Raw genomic sequence first — 27,417 nt, 5'->3', positions numbered from 1 at the left:
TCAAATTATGGTGACAAGAATTTATATGCAAGTCCTTAAGGAGAATTGTAACAAACATAGAGAATACTATGTGAACAAAGTAGCAGAATGTATTCAAAGAACTAGAGAACTAAGGCCAGAGTGGGAATGAAGAAAGGAAAGTTTAGCAGTACAGGCATTTCTGAGTAGGGGTATAGAAGGCAGGCAAGAGGGAGATGGAATTTACTGGAGGAAGTTAACAAAGGAACCAAGGTACTGGGAGTAAAGAACTCTGGTGGGAAAGGTAATAGAGTGGGTTCAGATTAAGCAGGAGTCTGGACTGTGGGCTAGCAACTGGCTTTCTTATCAGAAATTGATAATACAGTATAGACAAAGAAAAGAGGATGGGGGAGTGGTAAATAAAAATAAAAAAAAACAGCTTTAGTCTAGAACAGAAGGTGCTGTTAAAAAAAGGATTAGCAGGACATATAAAATACTGCATCTTCTTCTTCTCCTTTCGGCTTTTCCCGGTTAGGGGTCGCCACAGCGGATCATCTGTCCGCACACAGGATTGGCAGTGAAGTTTCAGTGTCCATAGAAGGCACACACACACTCACACCTAGGGCCAATTTAGAGTGTCCAATCCACCTACTGCATGTCTTTGGGATGTGGGGAGGGGAGCACCGGAGAAACCCCAACAGGCGACCACAGGAGGACATGCAACCTCTTGCTGTGATAAAATACTGCATAATAACCATAAAAATCAATAAGAAAATGTTAGAAAAGTTTGAGAAAAGAGAATTGAAAGGTGAATTACTAAAGAACAATAAGAAATTTGTAGGGCTCTCAAGTGTGGAACAAAACCAAGAAATGTTAGGACTCTTGTATGAAAGTGTTTGCATAGGTATTTTTATACCCCAAATACACTTCAACATTTGTTAGCTACATCAGGAAAAATCTTCCGATGAGGTGATGTGGAAGTGAGAGGTAATTTGGAACATTTTTGGGTCTATATCAGCATTTTGAAAATTTAATAGTTCAAATCACTAAATTTGTTTGTGTCTTTCGGCACAGCGGAACTCCGGTCCGCTAATGATTGGCAGTTGATTTTTACATACTGGCTTGCCTGGCCTGACGCACAACCTTCAACGAAGGTACGCCCATTCACGCATGTCTCCACGCAGAAGACGCTCTAGCTGAGAATCGAACCGGACAGCGTCTTACTATGAGGCGACAACGCTACCACAGCACCACCACCGCGAGTTCAAATCACAAAATATCGAACTGAAATGATCGAACTATTAAATTTTCGAATGCCGATATAAAAAAACAAACAAAAAAAAAACCTAAAGGGTGTAGGCAGGGGGGCAGGCCCCCCTGCACTCCCCCACTACTTAAATATACCAACTCCAAGACCGCACTACATTGTAGTAAATGGAAATCTCCCCTTATGGAGAGTTCTGTTTACCTGTTCAATGTTCTACACTTTCGGCATTCTCGCGTCGACAGTATCGCATTTGATATTGTCAATGTTCAAGATGCTGATAGGAACCCATTTTTTGGGGGGGGGTGTAAAAAGCTGGCAGTTTTTAAAAATTTCCTACACAGGATTTTGACAGGTGTATTGAGGGAATAAATGGTAGTAACTAAGGGATTATTTTTATTTTTAACTGGGATATAGAATGTGAATTTCTAGACATAGTAAGGGTGTGTTGAGTTTGATATTAGCTGCCAAAAAAAGCAACTACTAGAAAATAAGGTTGCCAACTTTTCATGTCAAAAATTCTGGACATGTACGTGAAAGTAAAATGTGTGTAATTTTGGTACCCCCTTCAGTGTTCAATTCCTTTGCTATGTCTCCCTTTCTTTCCAGTTGCCATGAACATTGTTCAAAACTCTCACTGTGCATACTGTTTTCTGCTTTACTTCTACAATGATTACAGAGATTTGGATTTAATTTAAAACTTTTATTTCAAATTTTATAGTACAAACACCGACAGACATTTGCTAAATAAAGCAAAACAGTCTCGCAATGAAAACAGACTTAGCATTAAAACTTCTCTGCCTTTGAAACTCACATTCACTGAAACAACATTGAAACCCACATTCAAAGAAAATGCATCTGGCCAGTGCTGGATTAAGTTTACCTTTGGGCTGTTTTCAAATCATAGGCCCCTTGCACTCATTTTTTGGACAATGCAAAAGTTCTTTGATTCACCTTCCTGATTGTATTAAATTATAATATGTAATAATGAAATTATATCCCCTGTGTAATACAGGACCACTTGTTAGACTGTGTTTTAAATTTGTAGTTTTTAACATTTTTTTTGAACATTTTTTTCCGTAAGCAATGCAACAAAATATATGAACCAATAATGGTAAAACTCCCCATTTCAGCCATGAAAGTTCACTCAAACTTCTGTCATTACAATCCACCTATAATCAGTCAATATGCATAATCTCTGCAGAAGTAAAAATCATCTGAATAACTACACATTAAAGAGGTTTGTAACTAATGAAAAGGTTGCTGCTAGCAAACAACTTTATATTTCAGTGTTTCATCTACAAATTCAGTGCCTGCTGCCCTTGAAGAATAAATTGCCTATATTGCATTAAAAAATGGTAAGCTGGTAACTTTGCAATAGGGACTGGATGGCAAACTGTAAACAGGTTTATAGTTACTAATGTGAGATTCCTCAGACATTTGTGGTATTATCTTTCAGGACTGTTTTCTATAGTGGTGTGTGCCATAACATTTGGCCAGGATCTATAACAGTTACAGAACTAATGTGGAACAGTAGATAATTATGAGAAAGTGCCTTGTAATAGTGCCATCCTATAGCCTTCTCTGCTCCCAGATTGGGTTTCTAGCTTGTAATGCATTCGCTGCTTGGCGAATATGTATAAATGGCTCCAAGCTGCAGCCTCACATCTATCCTGACCTTACATATTCTTAAAAGAGGCAGCAGAAGTGGTGGCGGTTGTAGTGCAGTAAGTTTTGGCAGAACCCTATAATATTTTAATTCAATGTGTCAGCTGAGTTTGTTTGGTCACAGATCAGCCTTGTCTTATAAAAAGGCAAATAATTTGAACATATGTTATAGTTTTTCTTTTCTCTACAGGATATTTGAGCTATCTGAGTACATCCAGATTATGTAGTATTTTGTCTTAAGTGCTTTTCAAATTTAAAAAGGTTACACTGGTAGCAGAACACAATCAGTGAAATAAAAGACATTATGTTGGGTGTGATGAACAGGGGCTACAGGCTTTAACATCTGCACCTTATATGCCAATATTTAAAAACACAATGGAACCAAAAGTCTAGGATTTGATTCCCACTATTGGTGCCTATTAAAACACAAATTACAGTTGACCTTCAGGGTATATGGTAAATGTGCATTTCTGCCTTAGGTAATAGTTATCACCCACTACAGCCAGGTGAGCTCCACAGTCCACAGCTACCAATCAGAATTTTAATCAGTGGATCCCAGTGATTCCATCCTCCTCAGACTCAGCCAAGTGTCTTACAGTGTAAGTTTACAAATAACAATTGAAACCTGATCAGTTATTTGTCATACCCCCCCCCCCCCACACCCACACATTACCACTGACTGAGACAGATGGAACCTCTGTTTAGCATCTCATCCATAGGGCAGCACATTCAGGAATTCTGCTCCCACCCCCATACTGCACTGGACTTAAGTACTTAGGATCATAGGATCTTAGAAAGTTACTAAGCTATTGTCCCAGAGGCCCTTATAAGCCTAGCCAAGAATTTAGCCCATGTTCCAACAAGTCAGCACCCTATGCCACTGTCCAGCAGGGACACAGGTGGAATCCCAGGGGTGTATTTTCTGTTCCCCATCCAGTTATCCAGGTTGCATTTAAAAAGGTTTAATGAGGTACTTTGCTTTATGTGGAGAGGAAGACGGAGTCTATTCCACGAAAGGGGGTCTCTAGGACACAAATCTCTCCTGCCGAGTCCTATTGATGTCACAGACCAGGTTGAGGGTACGCGTAAGGGTTACTCGAGTGGAGCGTGACTTGCAGATATACAGCAGTCCCATCAAGGCGGGGTCTGAGATTGCTTTTTATGCCAGACAGAGGTCACCTCTGAGGAGTCTGTAAATGAGAGTCTTGAAAATGAGAGCAGTCATCCCCTGACATGGGAATAGAAATCCATTCTTATAAATCTTTTAGCACCAAAGGTTAGGATGCTACCTGTTGAGCCACTAACATTGTCATTAACAGTAGTAAAATGCATAGAGTTCATTTTATTTATAAATTACTGAACATATTGAAAAAATGAACTTTGACCACTGGGGTAAATACCACTCTGATATTCATTCACATAGATAGTACTTTCATTAGGGTTAACAAAATGACTGTGCACCAACTTGTCTCTAATGCTTTTTCATAGCTGTAATAAAACTGTAGAACATCAAGAGAGTCAGTTTCCAGTACTTAATTGTGTTTGCTGTTTGTAGAATAAGGACATTGTAGTGTGTTAAAAAATGTGCACTTGACCTTTGACTGTTATGCTGGTTTTCTGTAGGTCTAAACTACTGTGTATCACATCAACTCCTATCTTGTCCCACATGATGTTTTCTAGGTTTGGCAATAACTTTACAATATGCTGTCAAAACTTTTCCTTGACTAAAACTAATATTTAGAAGCATGGTGTCTTTAGATTCACGTAACTAACCATTGTGGAGACTACTTGCTATTTGTGCTTGGAAAAGTTTGCAATATTCTAATGGAATTAATGAAAGATCTGGATTCTAAATGTTACCGTGTAGTAAAATAAAGGTATTTGAAATGGCAGTAGGCTTTTTCTAAAGTTTAATGTATGCACTTTTATTAATTGCAGTCATAGTAATATCTGTATGGGTATTTAAGATTGAATGTATTACCAGCTCTTATTACATAAATGGTATACTAAAACTGACTGTAATTTTGAAATGCAGCAAGTAGAACTGACCACACATGCCTGAATTTCTGTTTTGCAGGTCATAAATGTTACAGGTATTTCTGTAGGGTCTGGATTATCTTCAGCGTGTGACACTTTAATTTCTCAGGTAAGTACCAAATATTGCATAATCTGTGTTCTGTCACTTAACCATCTTCCCCAGATTTCTTTGCTATTTTGCCATATCTTTGTTGTGTAATGTAGGAATATAATCTGGTTTGTCTGTTCCACAGTAATTTCATAGTATAGTTAAAAGCTTGCATGTTGTGAGAGTTACCTGGTTTGGCTGTTCAACAGTGATTGTTTAGGATAGTTAAACATTTATTTAGAAATGAATGCTTTTCACTTTCAAATTATTTAAAAGCGCCACCCATGATATCCTGGTCAACCATTATCTCAGGGCTGGTCATGTAGATTTCAGTGTTGGACAGAATCTTAAAATCATTATGCACATGTGTACTTGGACAAATTATGCTACATATCAAAACATTAACAAACTATGTGATGAATATTAATCCTATAGTATGAACACTTGATTATGCAAAACCAGAAAGTAGTTCACTTTGGGTAATTGTTGATATAGTCACGTTGTATACGCAAATTACTCATAAAGAGGGCCTTGGTGTAGGGAACCTTTTGATGTCATGAGTAGAACTTGTCAATGAATGTATAGAATATTTGGTGCAACTAAGAAAGCTTGTGTCACCCGACATATTTTTTTTCTAAGACATTTACTGACAGGTTATAAGCACATTGGATACCATACTTCTGTAACTCTCCTGGTTATTGGATTCTAATATTTATTATTGAAGTCAATTTGCTTTGTATTTGTTTTTTTTATAGATCATTATTTTTGTTTTCCAGATTGCTAACAGAAGTACAGAACTAATATTTAAATGCAAAAGTCTCTTAATGCCCAGCATTGTTTATGATAGCAAAAGTGCACTAGTTTGTAATCAGTCCACCTTTACACACCATTGTTAATAGACAGGGATGTTTTATGGAAGCCATGTCCAGTTTAACTAAAACATTTTTCATAAACAGCACAGGGTTATTTAAGATTCCAAACCAGACAAGGTTTACAACAGCTGGAGGGTTTTGATGTTTCTGAGACACTGGATATTAAGAATGTTTACTGTAGTACAGAACACCAAGAATGACGGCATTATGTCATTGTTTACTACAGAAAATCATAGAAGTTCCCTTAATGAGATATACGCAGCATTCTCCGAATTTGTATCGAAACATAGCGTGTTTTATTTTAAACATTGTTTTACTGGTATTGGGTACAGTCATGGTTTGTTCCAGCTGTTATTTAGTGAGCAAGGAATTTTATGGTTTGCTTAGTTTGCTAATGTAGTCTTTGTTTCAGCAGTATTTTTAAGTCTTTGGCTATTATACTTCTCCTTCTTCTCCTTTTGGCTTTTCCCAGTTAGGGGTCACCACAGAGGAACAACAGTCTGCAGAACGTCGGACAGTGGAGTTTTATGGTGTTAAGTTGCCAGCCAGGAGCCCAACCTTCCACAGAAGTCACACAAATGCACACACTGACACCTAGAGCCGGCCAATTTAGAAAGTCCAGTCCACCTACAGCATGTCTTTGGGAGGTGGGAGGAAACCGGAGCACCCGGAGGAAACCCATGCGACCGCAGGGAGGACATGCAGACTCCACACAGATGGCACCCCAGCCGAGAATCGAACTGGCAAACATTTTACTGTGAGGCAGCAATGTTAACCGCTGCACCTCCATGGCCGCCCACTCTTTGGCTATTATACTAATTATTTTTATATAGTTAGGTGAGGCAGCATTGTGGCATATGTTCAATGGCATTTCATAGTTGTGTTATAAACCTCTGAGACTGAATTGAAATGAGATTTGAATGGTGTAGACTAATTGGATGTATGCATCTTGAAGAACTATGGAAGTTAATGTTCAGAGCTGTTAGAGCAGCTGTCAGCAGCCTGTTAAGAGGTAATACAGGTAACCCATCTTAATATCTCAAGAGATCACTTCTTTAGGGTCTTTGGAATGCATCATACTTTATTTGATACTGTTAGTGAGTTGAAGGAATTGAAACAACAGATGTTTGGAAAGTGGATATAGAGTTATTGGTCTTGAAGGCAGTATTGATGAAACGTAAGCTGCAGCAGCAGGCAGTATAGACATGTCGTACATTAGTCTCTCAGGGCTGGTCATGTAAATGTGTGGTTAATTGTAGTAGTTCAGATCATTTCCATACTGGGCAGTCTAAGGTCTGGTTTATCACAAGATGCCACAAATTCAGAAAACAGAAAAAGAAATAATTAGAATAATAATCTTCTAATAGGATGACCAGAATAATTGATGATTTGTAAAACCTGATATAAAGATAAGAATTGTTAAATTAGCATTTTGTGCCCCACCAAGTAAAAACAGAAGAATTTCAAAAGGCACCTCAAAGTATTGGATGGCACAGTTGTACAGAGATTAGTATCAATGTCCTTCCTCTGTTTTTGCACCATATGCTTCAGTTTCCTTCCACATCCCAAAGATATGCCATATGTGAATTGTCAGTCCACTTGTGCACGCGTGCTGTGTGTGTATGTATGTATGCACATTCTGTGATAGACTGACAGACCAGCATACTATTCTGAGGTGGTTTCTCTGCCTTGTGCTTGCTGTTGTGCTACAAGTTTCAGCTCCACCATGATCCTGAATTGGATAAAGTGGGTATCAGAATATAAATGAATTGCTTTCAAATGTTTTGCTTACATTACTTTTAAATGTATTAGTATTTCAGATATATGTTTCCATCCAGAAGTAGGACAAATATATTTAAATCAAGATTATGGCAAAGATTGTTGTATATAGTAGGATTGTTGAACATCTTGTGTATATCACAAAGGTGATGTAAAAAAGTACCTTGCTTGTTTTTGAGGCAAATCATACTTATGAATTAACTTTCCAGATTTTGCAAATTATACATAAAAGTCAATTTAGTGGCGATAATTTGCTTCTACAGAAAGGCTAAATGGAAGTGCAGTCTGATAGTCTCATATGTTCATGGGTTAAGCTCAGTTTTCCATAAAACCTTTTATTTTTAGTAGCTGCATTAAGAAGAGCTGTTAATTGGTGCATTTATTTTTTTTTTTAATTTTAGAGATTGCAATGGGTTGCTGTGTTGCTTAAATTCTTATATGACTGGATAAAGGACATAGATCTGTCCAAGATTTTACTAAAGGTTTTCGTTCCAGTTTTTTTAAATACTTTCTCTGATGTTGTCTTTTGTAGATTAGCAGATCTGACTCTGATCCATTGCTGACACCTTCACAATCTTCACTTCTGGAGCTCTACCTTCTCTGCCCTTCACTTCCTCTTCTAAGTGAATCTCGTTTGTCCCCGTTACCAATGGATTGTGGTATTCACAGCTCCTCATAACTGATACTTTTACCTTCATTGCTGTAATTATTTTTTGCCTACTCTAACTTTTGTAATTGGTGTGTCTGAGTATTTATTTAGTATTTAGATTAGTATTTAGGTAGGTTAGATTTATTTTTAGGTGTAGTTTCTCTTTAGTGGTTTCTACTCCACCTTCCTTTCTACCCTACAAAAAAAATTCTCTGCTTTTTTTATTGTTATTGCCATTATTACTATTTCCTGTGATATTTTTTGATTGTGGTAGTAGTTTCTGCTTAGTGGTTACTTTTCTCCCACTTGTAGAACGGGTAAGGTAGCTTTGGCGGTTTAAAAAATGTGTCTGATTGTGGGCACAGATTGCCTCCACAAGACATTTGTGATAAGTGTCTATTGTTTGGATGTGGCACAACTGGACATCAGTTGCCATGCTTTCTCTACTTTTGGTGCCATAGTCCTGGCTAATAGGAGGGTCAGACTTATTTAAAAGGACCTTCTTCTGCCATTGGCTCCTTCGACTTCTTATCTAGCTAAAAAACAGAATAAGAAGTTTGACAAAAAGATAAGGAAAAGGATAGAGCAAATTCTTCTTATGATATGAAGTCCAAGAACAAGGAGGAGCACAAATGGTCCTCTTTCTTCTTTGACCATGGGCCAGCCGGATCCAAAGATTCACTGAACTTGAGCTCCTCTAGCTTCTGCACTGACTGGGCCTTCTGTGCCACCTTGGTACCATTCTGTGATTTCAATTCTGGATTCAGAATCCTGTAACACTCTCACTCTCTTTCTCTAGTTCCTTTCTTTCTAAGGACACTTCTGTTTCCTCTGCCAGGGTTCATTCCCCAGTCTTCCCTATTACCCCTGGTGAGTTTTCTCCAGAACCACCCTCCAAGTACTCAGATCTGAGCTTCTCCTTTCTGGATCTGAAGCTCAGATCCCCCTGCTAAGAAAGACTCTAAGCAAGCATCTATGGCTTCTTCCAGGAACACTAGACCAGTTGGAAGCCTTAAATCCTCTGATTGGGAGCAGCTAATGCCTTTCCTCCTGCAGGCCCAAATGGACCTAGGAGTCCTTCCTGCATCCTTGGCCCTGAGGCCCAAGTCTGTGACACCTTCGGGCCTGGGTCTAATTATTCCTCCTCCAGCCCCATTAGTACTGGGGTTCTCATGTCTGACTGCCCAGCTGGCCTCCCTCCTGCTGGTTCTGATGGCATGGCCATTTTCAGAAACTGGCACAGTCCTTGAAGATCTCAACTTGGCCATGTTGGAGCCTTTTGTATCTCTGAGACGAGTGGTCAGGGCCAACACCTCTCTGTCTGATTCGACTTTCAGAGTCATTTCTGCATCTGGGTGCTTCAGCTTTAGATAGCTCAGCTCTGATCTTGACGTTGATTTGACCATGTTATAACGAGATACTGGGTTCTCTTTAGGTCCACTGTTCTGAAAGGAGCTGTGTCAGATTTTTACATCATGGGAAAGATCCTCCCCCCTCTGAGACTGGTGCTTCAACAGCTAAGTTGCATCAATCCTGATCCCTTCTTCCTTCTATGTCCTTGGCTACTTATCAGCTTGCTCTAGGACAGTCCACATCTGTGAATCTGGTGACCACTCTTCATTCAGGGCCCCCAGTATCTTTTGTACCTCCTCCCCCTTCCCCTCAGGTGTTCCTTATGAGGAGTAAGTGTAAGAGGAAAGACTTGGACGCCCCCAAGGAGTCCCTCACTGAGGATACTAACGTCAGTGAAGAGGAAAGGTCTTCCCAAGTACCCCCATGAGGATGCCTCTTTCTGCAGCTTACCTAAATAGTTAAAACAGGGTAGGAGTTGCTGTTTCTCAAAGCCTTCGGCACTGGCCCATTCACAATCTGGATGGTCCCCCCTCAGGATGCCTTGTTGATCTGGTATTCTGGAGTGTCTGAAGAGAACCCATCATGGTGGACCCTATTCCCCAGAAACCCTACAAAGTCCTGTACCCACGCAAAGATTGGCACCATTGGAGAAAGGGTCTGTCAGTGGACGCCATTATAGTTGTGGCTGCCAGCAACAAGGATATCTCAGGGGAAAGTTCATGGTCCAGCTGCCTAACAGGGCAACTTGGGCCTTGGATTGTATGGGAGGGTGCACATATGTTTCAGCCACATTTACCCTATGTGCACTGAATTATGTAGCCCATTTGACAAGGCTTTAGAGGGACCTTTATCTTGGAAATATCAAAGGTGGTGAAGACACAGCAACCTCCAGGCTTTCAGAAGACACTAGAAGGTCAGTCAGTCTATTTCCAATGTATAGATGTGTCTGTCTTTGAGCTTAATGGCGGACTATGACAAGTTCAATCTGGAACTTGTTCAGGTACTGGAATTTATCGGTTGCCATCTGAATACAGTCAGCCAAACTATAAAACTACCACTGTCCAGATTAAATTCTCCTTGAATGCGCTTAAGACGCCCTGTGTTCTTAATTGTTCATCTCTTTGGAAATATGGTGCTTCTACCTGTCTTGTTCCTCTGACAAGATTCCACATGCATGTCTTCCATTGGGCTCTGGCAGTTCAGTCATCCTGTCACACTCAAATGATGGATTTTCACATTTGCCTGACCAACATTTATTGCCGCCACAGTTGATGGTGGTTGGCATCTCCTCTGGTTGCAGCAGGTTGACCATTTATTCTTCCCACCCTCATGCCATGGTATCCACGGATGCTTCCCTTCTAGGGTGGGGAGGCATGTCAGGGGAGGATGGTCCAGGGTACCTGGTCTCAGTCACAGGCCATTTTTCACATCAGTATCCTGGGGATGAGAGCTGTCCTCCTAGCATTGCAGACTTTTCAGGACCTCTCAGCAAGGGTGTGATTGCCATCTAGAGTAACAACAAGTTAGTAGTATGGTGTTAGAACAAACAAGGAGGAGCCTGATGTTATCTACTGTGTTGGGAGACCATGAGAGTTTGGCAGTGGGCGAGGGTTTCTGATTCCAAAGCACATCCCATGGAAGTCCAACAGTTTGGTGGTCAATCTGAGGGGGACTTATCCTCCTGCCTCACCAGTGGTATCTAATTCTGGAGATACCAGTGCAGATTTTCAGCCACTGAAGCAGCCCTTGCTGCATTTGTTTGCTTCCCCAACCAACTCCAGATGCATCAACGTCTTCACACAGATCCCACTGGAAGGGCAATCACCAAGGGATGCTCTTCTGCATGCTTGGCCCCTAGGTCCCCTATATGCCCATCACCTTACCCCATTGATAATAGTTTATTCAGAAGGCAGCCTATTGTAGAGCAACAGCGATCCTCATTGCCCCATTCTGGTTAAAACAGATTTGTTTTCCCTTTCTTTGGATTCATCTGCTTCACCTTCCCTGAGTACTGGACACTGCACCAGCTCTGATATCTCACCTTTCAGCCCTGCCTTATCCAAATCTTCACTCATTCAAACTGACCATGTGTTTCCTCCAATTTCAGTGATGGCCAGATATCCCAAGCTTCGAGAGGGGTTATTTATATTCTTTACTCGTCCCAGAAACTTTCCACTAGGAAGGTGTATGCAAGTAAATGGAAAAGGTTAACCCTATTTGCTTCTTCCAAGGGTCTCAATCCCTTTTCAGCCCCTTTGGATACTGTTATTGAATTTCTGGCTGATCTTTTTCACTCCAGCCTCAGTTATTCTGCTATTAATGTTCAACTGTCTACCATCTCTAACTTTCACATTGACACGGACAGTACTCCAGGAGCTGCCTTAAAACTTTCTAAGGCCTTTTTGAGGGGTACCTTCTCACTGTAATCTCTCTTTCATGATCCGGTCTCTCCTTGGGATCTCATCTTGTTTTTGCAAGTTCTCATCAGACTGCTTTTTGAATTGGCATACACAGTTTCTCTAAGGCTTTTATCTTAGAAAACCCTCTTCCCGGTGGCCATTACATCCGCAAGGAGTGTGTCTGAGCTTCAAGCACTGTTCTCTGCTCCCCAGTATCTGGTTTTCCCACAAGGATAAAGTCACCGTAAGAACCAACTCTTCCTTTTTACCTATGCTAGCCTCTGAGTCTAATCTGAATCGGCCAGTACATTTGCCTGTTTTCCTTCCAAATTTGAGTAACAAGGGACATTATTTACTCCATTGTTTGGATGTTCACCGTCAAATCCGATTCTGTTTGGACAGAACCAAAAATTTCATAAAGTCTAACCAGCTTTTTGATTTCTTTTCCATGGTACATTTTGGTAAGGCTGTTTCAAAACTGTCCCTATCCAGATGGATCTCCAATTGTATCGCATTTGCTTATTTCTTTGTCTAATAGGCCTAGGGCTCATTCCAACAGAGTGGTTGCTACTTCAGTTGCCTTTTTAGCTTAGGTCTCCAGTGATGACTTTTGTACAGCAGCTGCTTGGTCTAACACACATATCTTCAAGTCCCATTACAAATTGGACATCCAGTCTAGGTCTAGATCCTCGTTTGATTCCATCATTTTGTGGAATGTTCTGTCCTAGGACAACTCTGGGGTCACTACTGACTGGGAATTTTGCATCACAGATTGAGATGGAAGAAAAAGACATTGGATATGGAAGTTATATACTTACCATAATGACAGAGCTCTGTCTTCTTCCGTCCTTTTCAACCATCCCTCCCTTCTTGTCCCCTCCAAACTCACTGTTTGTGGCTCCTTGCTGGCTGTGCAGATCAGCCACAAAGCTCTATGTGGAAGGGTGCACTTGATGCCCTTATCATTTTGCCCAATATCTGGATACTATTGATTTTGTTTTTCTCTTGTTTTTGGGGCAATGATGGGGAAAACTCAATCTGAGGAGATTCAGTTAGAATAGAGAGTTATGGGTAAAAAAAAGGCAGGGGTTCCAGGACTAAAGATTTTGAAGGTGCCAGCTTTGGATCAGAGTCCAATCCGATAACCCACAGGTTGAGAAGGATGGAAGAAGACAACACAGATCTATTGTTATGGTATGGTAAGTACAACTTTAACCATATTTAACAGACAGGGTATGATAGCATACAGATTACTGGTTGATTTGCTCACACCATATATGATGCTGTCAGGAGGTACAACTAAGTTACATAACTGAATAAAAAGTGGATAGATCATCTGCGACCTGTGTCTTATTAGGCTTATGTAGTTTATTTGTGGAGTAAGTGGTGTGATCCATAGACACACATTATAGCCAAGACTGAGGTCACTGCATTTTGCAGCTCATTATTTGATGTCTGTTTAGCTCCTTCCCTTCTTTAATGTTATGTGAGGGTACTTGATGGACTATGCTCAACTGTAGCCTTAGTGGCCAGTCTTACCCGTCCTCATTCCTTTATGGAGAAGTCAGTAGCCATGGAAACTGTCAACTGTGACACAGGTGGTAAGGCTGCATTTCTGCCAAGTATTCGTTAGTTAGTTACTTTAGTAACTAAGGGGAGTAAGTAGCCTTATTCATAAGCCCATCCATATTTTTTACTTATTTTACAAATGACAATCTCAGCTGCAGGCTGTTGTAGAATATATCCTTGTTACATGGCTTGTTTGAAATAAACAAGTAAAGAGCGAACTGAAACACGATAGGAGACGGCTTTAAAATGAAAATTGGTTTAATGAATCCAGATAAAAGTAAGCGCTTTTGGCAAAATCAATATTCTGCCTTCTTCAGACAAACAGCAAAATGAGGAATTACACAAAATTTTATAAATGAACATTTCTTTAAAGACCAATCAAAGGCAAGTGCATTATTTGATTACTAGTATCCAAGGTAACCTTAAAAAAACATAGAGGATGCCAAATAGAACCATACAGATCATTTTAAATACTGCATCAACATATTGCAAAAAAGTGTCATGAAAAATGCATTTGCATAAAATATAAAAATGCGTACTATGTACTGGTGCAGGACACTACATAATTTAATGAGCGTTAAGCCCACAACTAGCATAGAGGTTAAATATTAAAATTGCTTCCATTATAGATACATGCTTGTAAATATATTAAAACCCCATGAACAGGAAAGAACCTCCAGAGTATATGCACACCAATCGGCCATATTATTCTATAGAAAAATACATGCGAAATTACACTGGAGGTTTTCCTTCTGTCTTCAAAGGTTGTTACAATTTTTAAAATATTTAAAGCAATCCTCATTTTTGTGTTTGTCTGAAGAAGGTAGAATATTGATTTCTGTCGCAGCCTTTATGTGCGAAATGACGCTTTCATTTATCGTCATCACCATTTTCCATTATAATTCAACTGCCTATTTATGAAGCTGTCTTTGGCAAATTTGGCAAAATTTGCGTGGCTTGCGCATTTTGATGTCATCTTTGACGATTTTAGCCCCTTCCTCTTTTGATGGAGCTTGAGACACCTGATGGAACGCTAGTTCTCAGTTTTTAGTTGCCAGTTTTCCTAGTTCTCCCATTCTTTCAAGAGGTGGACCACTGGCTGGAGGCAGGCTCTATTTTGTCTTTTAATTTATTTTAAATTTTGTGTGTAAGGTGTGCAGTCATAGAACTACCCATAATAGCCAAAAGTGAGGGCACAAGGCAGATATGGAAGGTGGCTCAAAAAGATATAAAAAAATAGTTGCAAACGCTGTAATATAATTCCAGATTCACCCAATTTTAATCAAATATTTTAAAGCTTCTATGTGCATGAGAGGTAGGGAGAGGTAGGCCCCTCCAATCCCTTACTCCAGTACTAGAAGGAGGTTTCTGTTAGTTTTCAAATTTTTTAATAACCATCTGTTAATGGATTTGACTTTCCTTGCAGAAATTCTTAAATATAGCCTCGTGTCGCACCATGGTGCTTAGCTTGTCAGCTGCCCGGAACACTGGTCCTTTAAGGTTGTTAAGAATCCAGCAAACGGAAAACCCAGCTACAGTATTAAAACAATGACCAAAACAAATAAAAAAAATGACTGAAGAATGCTGACAAATCTTTATTCCATGCAAAGCTTTCGGGATAAACCCTTCATCAGTGCAAACTGCAGTAATGCTGAAGACATTTAATAAATAGTATAATTAGCCTACTACAAAGCTCGAGGTCTTCAGACAGCTCGAGACCAAGTCCCTATCCCATGATGCACCTAGAGTTACCTCAGATCTAGTTTGCCAGTGCAATAGATCGGAGGTTCCTCGCATAGCTCGGGCCAGTACAATTTTCTTTTCTAAAATTTATCTAAATAACATTATTTCTCTACTTTTAGAATTAGTTTTTAGTACCTTTAGCTTTTATAGCTTTATAGTGTATATTCCCTTTTCCTTTGGTGTGCTTTTTCATTATCAGATATAGCTCTTTTTGGGCTTCTTTTTTTCTATAGGCCTGTTATATTTAGAGTAGTTTAAATAGTAGTTTGTGTGCTTTTGAACAGTGACAGTTTTGTCACAGTATTTTGATATATATATTTATATATATATATATATATATATATATATATATATATATATATATATATATATATATATATATATATATATATATATATATATATATTTAGCTATTTAGAGTGGTTTAAATAAATTGTGTGTGTGTGTGTGTGTGTGTGTGTGTGTGTGTGTGTGTGTGTGTGTGTGTGTGTGTGTGTTTAATAGTGACACTTTGTCACAGCATATTTAGCCCAAAGTTTTTTTCAGGGCTTATTAAAATAGTTGTGGGTGTGTCTAGTCTTTGTTATACTACAGTAGTTTTTTCTAGATACTGTATAGTTCATTAGGGGTGACCAGCATAGGGATAAGCGTCCTAAGTCAGGCTTTAAAGAATGTCCAAAATGTGGACAGAAAATGTCTGTTACAGATAGCCATGTCAATTGTGAGTATTGTCTGGGAGCCTTCCACCTTCAGGAAAGCTGCTCCGTTTGTCATTCCTTTTATCCAGGGATCCTCAGGAGAGAAAGAGAAAGTTAATAGATAGAGGACTTCTCAAACTGTCCTTTCAGGAAGCTTTGAGTGACCAGGACAAGTCTAGTAAATTAAGGCTTCTACTACTTTGGAAGTAAAAAAAAAAATCAAGAAAACCATCAACATCGGCTCCACAGCCCTCGGAGCCGAGCGTCTTGTCTTTTCAGAGCTGGTCCCCAGTCCTGGGACCGGTATCCAAGGTACCTAAATTGCCAGTCCTTCAATCAGTACCTCCATCCATCCATTCATCTCTGTCCCAATCAGCCTTTCCGATTTGGATGTGGATCGTGTGGTGCAGAAGTTGCTACAGGCACACTGGCGTTTGCAAAATTTTTATCGGCTCCGACCCAAGCGGTTTCAGAACCGAAAATTGTATTGACATCAACTTAATTTCCTCCTCCGAGCCATACCGGTCCTTCAGAGCCAGAGGAGTCAGACCTAATGATTATTGATCCTTTGCAGGTGATGCCTGTTCCACTGTCATCAGTTCCATTTACTCAGACATCCTCGGTGCCGATGGAGGAGTCTAGGAGCCGACACTCTCCGGTCGGGTCCAGGGAGGATAGTCGGACTGACTTGTCGGTTCCGACTTTGCCTCTCGGGGCTTCGGCTCGGATGAGTTCGGCTCCTACCTCTGGTTCAGAGCCCACTGCCCCGGTGCCAAGGGGATTGACGGTTTCCTCGGATCCAGCGGTCCCTTCTCATCGGAGAAGAGGTGCCTTTGAAGCCATGAGGAGAGTGATGTCTCCCAAAACATCTACAACTTTAGGTCCAACTACCTGCTCCCCAAAGCGCCTGTGCCTCACAGATCCTGTTGAAGTGTAGAGCCTCAGGAATCCCCACTGGGTGGCCCCTGCTTTTCCGAGACCTCACCAGAAGTTCCCACTGATGAGGTTCCCAGAAAGAGAATTTGTAAGAGGAAGCATCTAGACTCCCCACAGGAGTCACTCACATCAGACACTGATTTAGATGAATCAGAAGGGTCCCCACTCTCCCCCTCTGAAGATATCTCATTTGCTGAGATATTAGAAATCCTTAGGCAGAGGGGTGGCTGGAAGTCCACCAACCCTACTGAAGATGAGTCTGTTCTACTGAAGGTTTTCGGGTCTCAACCCCCCACCTCTTGGGTGTCTCTGCCCTTTGATGAGCTCATGGAGCTGGTCTCACGAAGGGTGTGGGAGTCTCCAGACACCATGGAACCTGTCCCCTAGGAGGCCCAATAAATTTATTTCTGCCCCCCCCCCCCCCCCAGGAAAAGTCAGGAGTGCCAGTTGATGCCATGGTGGTGGTGACAGCCACCAAAAAGGAGATGTCAGAAAATTCTCATCTATCCATCCTCCTAACCGAGACTCTAGGATCATGGATAGATATGGGAAGTGCACATACAGTTCAGTGACTTTTGCCATGCGTTCACTGAACTATCTCACTCATTTTACGAGACTTCAAAGAGATTTCCTTAAAGAGCTTTGAGGTACTCTTCAGGGTATGGTAGCTGTAGGAGCTTCAGACAAAGTCACCTCCCAGCTCACTACCCTCAGTTCCATAGTGAACTCTTCCATGCGCTTCAATTCGTATGCAGCTGATGGAGCGAGTAGAGCAGCACTCTCAGGAGACATTCCTGGATGTGCTTGTGTTCCTTCACGGAACCCTTTAAGTCATCCTTTGTCAACACCCCTTTTGATGGCTCGTCCCTTTTCGGACCCAAAGTTAAGGAAACTTTGACAAGGTGTGAGGAGGAAGGAAATACTCTGCCGTTGGAGTCCGTTTTTCCCAAGGGTCAAAGGGGAGGAAAGATGTGGTTCCGAAAAGCCCAAGGATCCTTTCTGGACACACGTGGCAAAACCCCCTCCAGTGGCAGAGGAGGGGGCAATAATGGAAGATGCTGCCCTCGTGGCAGAGGGGGTCCGCAAAATCAGGGCGACAGAGATCAGTTCTTTGGGAAGCCCTACCAGTGCTCCTGAAAGGAGGCCCGACTGTCCTGCTCTGGAGGCAGTCGGGGGTCGCTTATCTTTGTATCCAGACGCCTGGCTCAAAATAACAAATGACAGCTGGGTACAAAGTATAGTTTCCAGAGGATACTTCATTCCTTTCATCACTCCCCCTCCATTGACAACAAAAATCCCAGATGTTCCACCCAGTTACAGGGAACAAGCAACAGTAGAGGTCCAAACATTGTTAAGAAAAAGAGTCATCCAACCAGTCCTGGCAGACCAGACAGGATCTGGAACTTACTCAAGATTCTTTTTAGTTCCAAAAAAGACAGGGGACTGGAGACCTATTTTGGACCTTAGCAGACTAAACATACCTGCTAAGAAAGAGAAGTTCCGGATGGTCACGCTTCAGTCGATACTTCCCTTTTTAGGGAAGGACAATTGGATGTGTTCGATAGATCTACAGGATGCGTACTACCATATAAAAATGGCCAGACCATCCAGAGATCATCTGCGCTTCAGGCTGGGAGCCAGTCATTACCAGTTTCGAGACCCTGCCCTTTTGTCTCCTTACAGCCCCCAAAGTGTTCAAATGTATGGCAGTGGTCATGGCTTACCTGAGGCATTTAGGATTCCAGGTGTTTCCGTACTTAGATGATTGGGTCCTCACCACCACCATCAGGCTTCAGCTAATACAAGCCAGGGACACCACTCTCTCTTGGGCATTTAAATTCGAAAAAAAAAATCTCACCCATCCACAACATACCATTAGTGTTTTTATTGGAGCAGAAATGGACACCACTACCACCACTTTGAGACTTCCAACAGAAAGAGTTTTATTGTTTTATTACTCCATCAGCAGGTTCACATTATCATATGCAAAGACAAGGCTCCAGCATCAGAAGTGCTAAAATTGTTAGGCATGATGTTGGACCTCTACTGTTGCTTGCGATGGAACAACTGGTCACCACTCCCACAAGAGGGAACAACATATTGGACCCGGTGATCACCAACACCAGAGGTAAACCCCTCATTGGTAAGATCAGACCTGAAACTAATTTCCCTGGACATCCATATCCCGTCCCCACCCCCAGCCAAGGAAATCACTGTAAAGAATTTCTCAAAAGCTAACTTCACACTTCTCAAGACTGAGGTGGAATCCTTCAAAGCCCCCGGGCCAGAGGATAATGCAGCCCAATCCGCAGAATCCTTTACAATTGCATTCTATGAGCACCTGCAGGAATGCATAGATCATGCTATCCCAAACAAAACCAAGACTCACTCCTCCAAAAACAGGAGACCTGTCTGGTGGACCCCGGCCATAAATAAGCTATACAACAGAAGGAGGAAGCTACTACATGACGGAGCAAAATCCCAAAAAGGGAAGGCATCTCTGATCAGTATTAGCAAGAAACTACGATCCCTCATAAAATCATCAAAGGCCAGTTTCGAAAGAAAAATTGCCCTAGACACTAAAGATAATCACAAGGCCTTCTTTAGTTATGTCAGGAATATGGGTGGAAACTCCCAGATATGCTCTGAATTGTTGCATAACGGTACAAAATATACCGAACCTACAGACATTGCCAACATCTTGGCAGACAGATTCAGTGATAACGTCTCCCCCCCCTTCCCCCTCAAAGGAGCAAATGCATATCCTAACTGAATGCAACCTCCCTGACATCACAGATGCACAGGTGAAAGCTGCCCTCTCCAAAGCAAAAAACACAGCATCTATGGGACCGGACGGTGTCCCAGGCTGTGTCTTACACGAGCTCCAAGAAGAACTGAACCCGCACATTAAGTCACTGTTCAAACTTAGCCTTACTACAGGATATGTACCCAAAGAATGGCGTACAGCTACAGTGGTCCCACTCCACAAAGGTGGCGCCACAATGGGCCCCCGGAGCTATCACCCCATAAGCCTGACTAGTCTGGTCTGTAAAGCTATGGAACGTATTATAATGGAACTCATAAACAAAGACATTGGGAGCCTCCAGACACTGGACCCTACCCAATTCGGCTTTGTTAAGGGCAGATCTTGCCACTTAAACCTAGTTGATTTCTTTGAAACAGTTACCAAAGCCATAGATGAGGGCAAGGTAGTCCACACAGCCTACCTGGAGCTAGCAAAAGCCTTCGACACAATACCCCACTCGGGCATCGTAAATAAGCTTACCAGCTTAAATATCAACCCCTATATCACAAGATGGGTTGCAAACTGGCTCAGGGATAGAACCCACATGGTCAGAATCGCAGGAGCCACGTCCGAATCCAAACCAGTTACAAGTGGCGTCCCACAAGGCTCAGTTCTGGGACCTCTCTTATTCGGTATATACTTCTCTGAGGTTCAGGCTAACATGGGGGGACTATGGCTGACAAAGTTCGCAGATGACTGCAAACTGGGAGCCATAATCTACTCTCCAGCTGACACAAGCATCCTCCAAAAGGGTATCACGGAGATGGATGCTTGGTGCCAGAACCACGGCCTCAAGCTAAATGCTAAAAAGTGCATAGTCATCCCCTTTGGGAAAAACAAAGTGCCCACAAATTACCACATAGGTGGTAATCCATTAAGTACGGAAGAAGTAATTAGAGATTTGGGGACCAACGTAGATAGTAATCTCTCCTTTGATAATCACGTTGCCAAAGTGGTTAGAAAGACCTTCTATATAGCCCACCTTATCACGAAAGGGTTTGCATCTAGATCGAGAGGTCATTGTGCCCCTCTACTCGTCACTCATCAGGCCCATAATTGAATACAATGCCCCTTTTGGGATGTGCCTTACCCGACACCTGCAGCAACTGGAGAGACCCCAAAAGTACCTCACCAAGAGGATCATGGGCTACAAACAGATGTCCTATGCAGCTCGACTAAAGAAACTCCAGCTCTACTCAGTTGCTTACCGCCTACTCAGAGACGATCTATGCCTGACGTACAAAGCCATGTCTAACCCAGAATTAGTGGACATGCTCCACCTCAAAAAATCCAAATCCCTTAGAGCTACACGCTCCAGGGACTTAAAATTCAGCACAAAAATAAATAGGACATGCTGTAGGGACAGATTCATTTCCCAGAGGCTCCCCTCACTCTGGAATAGAATACCAATTCATGTTAGACATAGCCCCTCGCTGACCCTCTTCAAGCGAAATCTGGTGGACACGTGGATGGGGAATCGCAAATTCACCCCTGGGATCTCTTCTGTGTCCCTGCTCGACAGAGGCACAGTAAACTAATCTTAAAGGGCTACCTTCTGTGACCTACTATACTGAGGCACAGTAGGCTAATCTAATAGGGAGGCGAAAGCCAAATACACTTGGGCTAGGCTTATAAATGCCCTAGGGTAGATAGCCTAGTATCTACCTATGAACCTGTGATGGCAGCTGCAACATTAGCGATACCGTTGGGTCGCATGCACATACAGATTCTGCAATGGCTGTTATTCACTCAATGATCTTACCAAGAGCTCCCAATGTCTCATCTCATAATGATCACAAACACATGCAAAAAGGATCTTCAGTGGTGATTGACCTCTCTTCATGTAATGATAGGTCGTCCTTTTGTATTACCCCCACCAGCAGCCACAGTGACCACGGGCACTTCCCTGATAGGGTGTGGGGGGTATTTTCAGGGAAGAACCCTTTGTTGTGAGGCCCTAAGAGTATGGCATTGGGCTACATCCACCCAGTACTTTCTGTTAGCAATGCACATCCCGGGGAAATCCAATGTGATAGCAGACAAACTGAGCAGGCCAATTGTGCTGCCTCACATGTGGTCCCTCAAGAAAGAGATAGTGGAGAGAATTTTCCGCAGGTGGGGCCAGCCTTGCTGCGACCTTTTTGCCAACCACATAAACACAAAATGCAGAAGCTACTTTGCCCTGATTCCCCTCCAGGAGAAGCCCCAAGGTACGCACTCGTACACGATTGGCCTCTGGGTCTCCTCTATGCATTCCCACCAATTCCCTTGATACCCAAAGTATTGCAGAAAGCAAAAGCACTTGGAAGGACCATCATTCTAATAGCCTCTCATTGGCCTCATCAGATTTGGTTCCCCTTCCTTCGACTTTATCAGTTGGAAGACCCTTGGATTCTGGACCCAGTTCCAGATCTTTTGACGCATTCGTCGGGGGCTCTTCATCCCTCTCTTTAGTCCCTGAAATTGACAGCTTGGCTGCTCCTGTTTCCAACATAGCCAGGTTCCATAACCTTTCAAATGAAACACAGTAGATATTGATATCTTCTCATAAGTCCTCTTACTAGGAAGCTATATCTTAGCAAATGGAGAAGATTTTCTATATGGGCTTCTCAAAATAACATTGATCCCTACCAAGCCCCTATTGCCTCTATATTAGAGTTCTTAACTATGCCTTTCAATAAAGGAGCTGCAGCTGCAACAGTTCGGGTTCAACTTGCTGCTATCTCTAATTTTCGCCTTGGCTTTGACGGATTAAACATAATCTCACACAAACTATCCAAAGCCTTTCTCAAAGGGACCTTTCATCTCAGACCACCTGTGAAATCCCCTTATACTCCATGGAATCTAACCTTTATGCTTTCACGCATTATTCTCCCACCTTTCGAAGCAGCTTCATCATGCGATTTGAAATATTTGTCTTGGAAGACTGTCTTTTTAGTAGCCATCACTTCTGCCCGTAGAGTGTCAGAGCTTCAGGCCTTATCCCTAAAGCCTCCTTATTTGATTTTCCATGCTGACAGAGTGTCCCTGCGAACAAACCCTTCATTTATACCCAAAGTTTGTACTGAAACTAACCATAACCAGATCATAGATTTGCCAGTTTTCTTTTCCAAACACACCAACTTAGAGTATATGTTGCACAAGCTTGATGTTCATAGACCGCTCAGATTTTACCTCGATAGAACAAAAGGCTTTAGAAAATCAGAACAGCTTTTTGTTTCCTTTTCAGATTCCAGAAAAGGTATGCCAGTGGCAAACACAACACTGTTTAAATGGTTATCTGATTGTATCACATTTACTTATTCAGCTGCTAATCTACCTTTACAACACAAGATTAAGGCTCATTCTACCAGAGCAGTGTCCACATCTTATGCCTTTTCTGCTAGGCTTCCTATAGACAACATTTATGCAGCAGCCACTTGGTCAAAACCTCATACCTGTATCACTCATTACAAAGTTGACAAGGCCTCCAGGGACAGGGTCTCCTTTGGGTCTACTGTCCTAAAAAAAAATTACTCCCGTGAGCCACCCGAGAAAGATGGTGCTTGAGACGCTACCCATCTGTTAGAATGAACGGCGAGATAGAACAACTTCACATGAAGATGTTATGTGTTCACCATAACATTCCATGTGAGTTGTTCATCTCACCTCCATTCTTACTTCCCACCCTCCTTCCCCCTCCAGGGTTTTTCGAGGACCGAGATACTAGATTTTTCCTGGTTGCTCAATCTTTCTAAGGGTTTCTCCTAAAGAGTGATAGAATGACGCATGGTATTATTATATGCAGCAGACAATATCTGAGGTAACTCTAGGTGCATCATGGGATAGGGACTTGGCCTCGAGCTGTCTGAAGACCTCGAGCTTTGTAGTAGGCCGACTCGGAGCCGAGGATCGGCTCTGAACCCATCTGCAAGAATGAAGGCGAGATGAACAACTCACATGGAACGTTATGGTGAGTACATAACTTCTTTTTCGCACTAAATTGTCTTAATGGCATCTCCTTCCCTTGTTATTCTGACATCAAGGAAACATAGCTCATGTTCAGAAAAATTCAAGAAGAACTTCAAAAAATCAGTGGTGTTATTAAAAAAAAAATCAGCAAATTCGAGCAATAAGGCCTCCGTGCCTTCCCAAATAAGGAACATGTCATCTACAAATTGTTTAAAAAAAGGAAACATAGGGTTTAAATACAGATGATACATCAACTATGAACTGTTTTTCCCACTGACTTAGTGCAATATTGGCATATGTATTCGCCATAGGAGTACCCATTGCTACCCGTGATACTTGGTGATATAGTTCATTATCAAAGAAAGACATAATTAGTCAGTACAGTCTCTAACAATTAATGTAGTTTCAACTTCCCTACCATTTAAAGCACAATGTTCACATAAAAAAATTCTTATGGCATCATTGCCATACTGGTTGGGAATCATAGTGAATAACAATTTGATGTCAAGGGTGACAAATAAAAAATGTTTGTTATTTGTCTTTGTACCATTCACACAGTTTAGTCAAAAAGTCACCAGTATCACAAATATAGCTCTGTCACACCACTCTGTATTGACCATAAATCCCTGTTCAGAGCCCTGTTAAGAAAACTAGTTGACTCCTCCTCCACTCTTTCTCCAATTATCCTGCAATACGTAACACTTGTCCTTACTTAAAACTAAAAATAACTGCTTCCTATTCTTCCACAATATCATAGCAATCCATGTTGTAGTTTTTGCTTTCATGTTGTTAGTATTAAGTTATTACTTTTGCAAATATTTACTTAAGATGGATTGTAAATACAAATAAATAGATTCAGTCACCCAACTTCGACTAAATACTATCGGTCTTATCTGGGGGGACATAAATCCTTATGAAGGTTTGGTAAACCTTAGAGTATTGGGACAACTGGACATGGTGTATTAAACAGATCATGTGAGACATCATTATTAATCTGTAGCTGATATATATCCATATTAATTTTCTTAAAAATCTTTCGATCTTGCAGAAATTCTTTCAAAGCAGTTATATAATCATTTTTGTTCATAATAATTATATATTTGTGTGTTTGTGTTGCTAAGAACAATTGTACTGAATTTGTAGAGATTTTTATAGTTGTATTACTTTAATGAAGAAGCCGTGTCATGTGATCTTATACTATTTATTGAATGTCTTCAGCATTACTGCAGTTTGCACTGATGAAGGGTCTATCCTGAAAGCCTTGCATGGAATAAAGATTTGTTACCGTTCTTCAGTCATTTTTTTTAATTTGTTTTGGTCATTGCTTTTAAGGTTGATAGACATTCTGCCTTTTCAAAGGGCTTTGCACTTGTGACATTCACATAGACTTATACTGAGACTATTACTCTGTACAGTATTTATAAATTCCATCGCCAGGATCATCCAGGGCTGCAAACTATTAGATAGCTGGGTGTCCTGGTACTAAATTTTGTCATACCACTTTGTATTGACCATAAATCCTTGTTCAGAGCCCTGTTAAGAAAACTAGTTGACTCCTCCTCCACTCTTTCTCCAATTAGCCTGCAATACGTAACACTCACCCTTACTTAAAACTAAAAATAACTGCTTCCTATTCTTCCACAATATCATAGCAATCCATGTTGTAGTTTTTGCTTTCATGTTGTTAGTATTAAGTTATTACTTTTCATAATCTTATGTATTTCTTCATCTTCACTTTCTCTCCTCTTTTAACACAGTGTATAGTCACTTATTTAAGACTCTATTGCACCTGTCACAGTTGCTTGTGCATAGTTCTTCAGAGGGGCAGTTATTTGTGTACTCTTGCTCACGTCACAAGGGAACAATACTCCAATGATCCGAGTGAGATGGCAGTCTCCCAGAAAGGGGGGGGGGGGAGTTCAGTGCCTGCTGATCTCTCTGTGCCATAGGTGTAGCAATCTCTGATTAAAAATAATAGTGGCTGTAGGTGTGCAGGGAAGCATGCTACCTGCAGAATACTTTTCATTTTTTTTAATATGTGTAACTGGTAACTGTATTAGTTTAAATGCTTGAGTTTTAAAGGTTTGTGTAATGACCTTTATGAGGAATTACTGCTAAGGACTTAAGTCAGTTGCTCTGAAGAGACTTGGTGCACCCTTCTTGACACATGGTCTTTCCAGAAAGATATTCTCTTGTGAAACTATCTTCATTCACTTTAACAGACCTGCCTGGGACCTTCTTTTTTCTTCTGTCCCCTCAGTATCCCATAGTTGTTAGAATATCCCCTACATTGTAAGTATGTTTAACTGTTTTACTGTCCTGTATATTTTGTCTTCCTTCCCCTTTCTTTTTCTTCATAGCTTTCAGAGAGTATTCATAAATGTTGCTGCAGCACAACTCGCCCTGTGACAATGAGCCAAGTTGCTCTCATTGCCATTTACCAAATCAGTGTCATCCACATTCCCAAAGGGACAGCATCTCATTACCTGGAAGTTTATGTGACTGTGAATCACTCCTCTGTGTAGTTGGAACAACTTTGCAGTGAAGCATGTAGTAGTGCAAGTACTAAGACCCCATTCCAAGGAGGACACACACGCAGATGCAGTGATACTCATGTAGAGAAACTTCCAGACCTACTCGTACACTCTTCCAGTGCTCTCATGTGTACACACTGACAGATATACACACACACACACACACACACACACACACACACACACACACACACACACACACACACACACACACACTTCACTTAATCTGCATCAGTTATCTGTGCAGAATGAAGCAGCTGTGAGTCATTCTGCACAGATTCCTGCCATTGAAATGTATAGATGTTCATGGATAGTTATTTGGGATACAGTCCAGGAGACCATTGAGAAGCCTAGCCCAATTTCCTAATTACCCCAGAGAGCTGTATAGTTAAGTGACTTGCTCAGAGTCACACAGTAGGCATATGGAGGCTGAGGAAATCAAGCCTTCAACTACAGGAAGCAAATTATTAACAGCTCTTAGCTTTAGTCCTCTGTGCTAACTGCCAAGAATGTTACTCATACTTATTCCTTTGGATCCCTTATTTGCCCCACATTTGTTAGTTTTGGCATCTTTGAATCCTATAGTATACAAGTCTTCTAACTGCGCAGCTTGTTTGCAAAGGTTATTTGCAAAGACCATTCCATGGACTACCATGTTAGAATGTGGTGTTCTAAATCTCAGTGCCTAAAACACACAATGGTGGTTTTAGGCTGTGAGAGGGGTCTCTGAATCAGAATGGTCTTACAGTGTATGCAAAACAGCTTGCATTCCTCTATCTTGCTCTGTAAGCTGAGTGAGAATACTGTTTTTTTTATTTTGTACCTCATTCAGCATATCTGTACTTCAGTATTTGCTTTTACATTTCATTCTGAAGATGAACATTTTTTTTCTTAAATACAACCATTTTCTAAATTTCACACTGAATTTTAATATTCCCTTAACATTATTGTCTTTACATAAAATTGCATTTTAAATTACAGTCATTTCTTTCATGTTCCCTGCCCTAAAAATGAAACATTTCATTGGATGGCCACATATAAGATCATTTACTGGGGAAAAAGCCGAAAGACAAACAACCTATAGCCCCTTGAAACAAGAAACTACTTACAAGC

General features: G+C 41.2%; 1 protein-coding gene across 1 annotated transcript in view; it reads left to right on the top strand.

Moving 5' to 3' along the window:
* LOC122787540 (multidrug and toxin extrusion protein 1-like) overlaps positions 1–27,417 on the top strand; it is a 1,007,044-nt gene that overhangs the window by 260,959 nt on the left and 718,668 nt on the right. The window contains exon 3 of the mRNA XM_044054311.1: positions 4,968–5,036. Coding sequence (XP_043910246.1) covers positions 4,968–5,036 — 69 coding nt within the window. The remainder of the gene's footprint in view (positions 1–4,967; positions 5,037–27,417) is intronic.

Source organism: Protopterus annectens, chromosome 13.part0, assembly GCF_019279795.1.
Source record: "Protopterus annectens isolate FY-2018-M chromosome 13.part0, PAN1.0, whole genome shotgun sequence".
NCBI lineage: Eukaryota > Metazoa > Chordata > Ceratodontiformes > Protopteridae > Protopterus > Protopterus annectens.
This window is presented reverse-complemented; position numbering and strand designations above follow the sequence as displayed.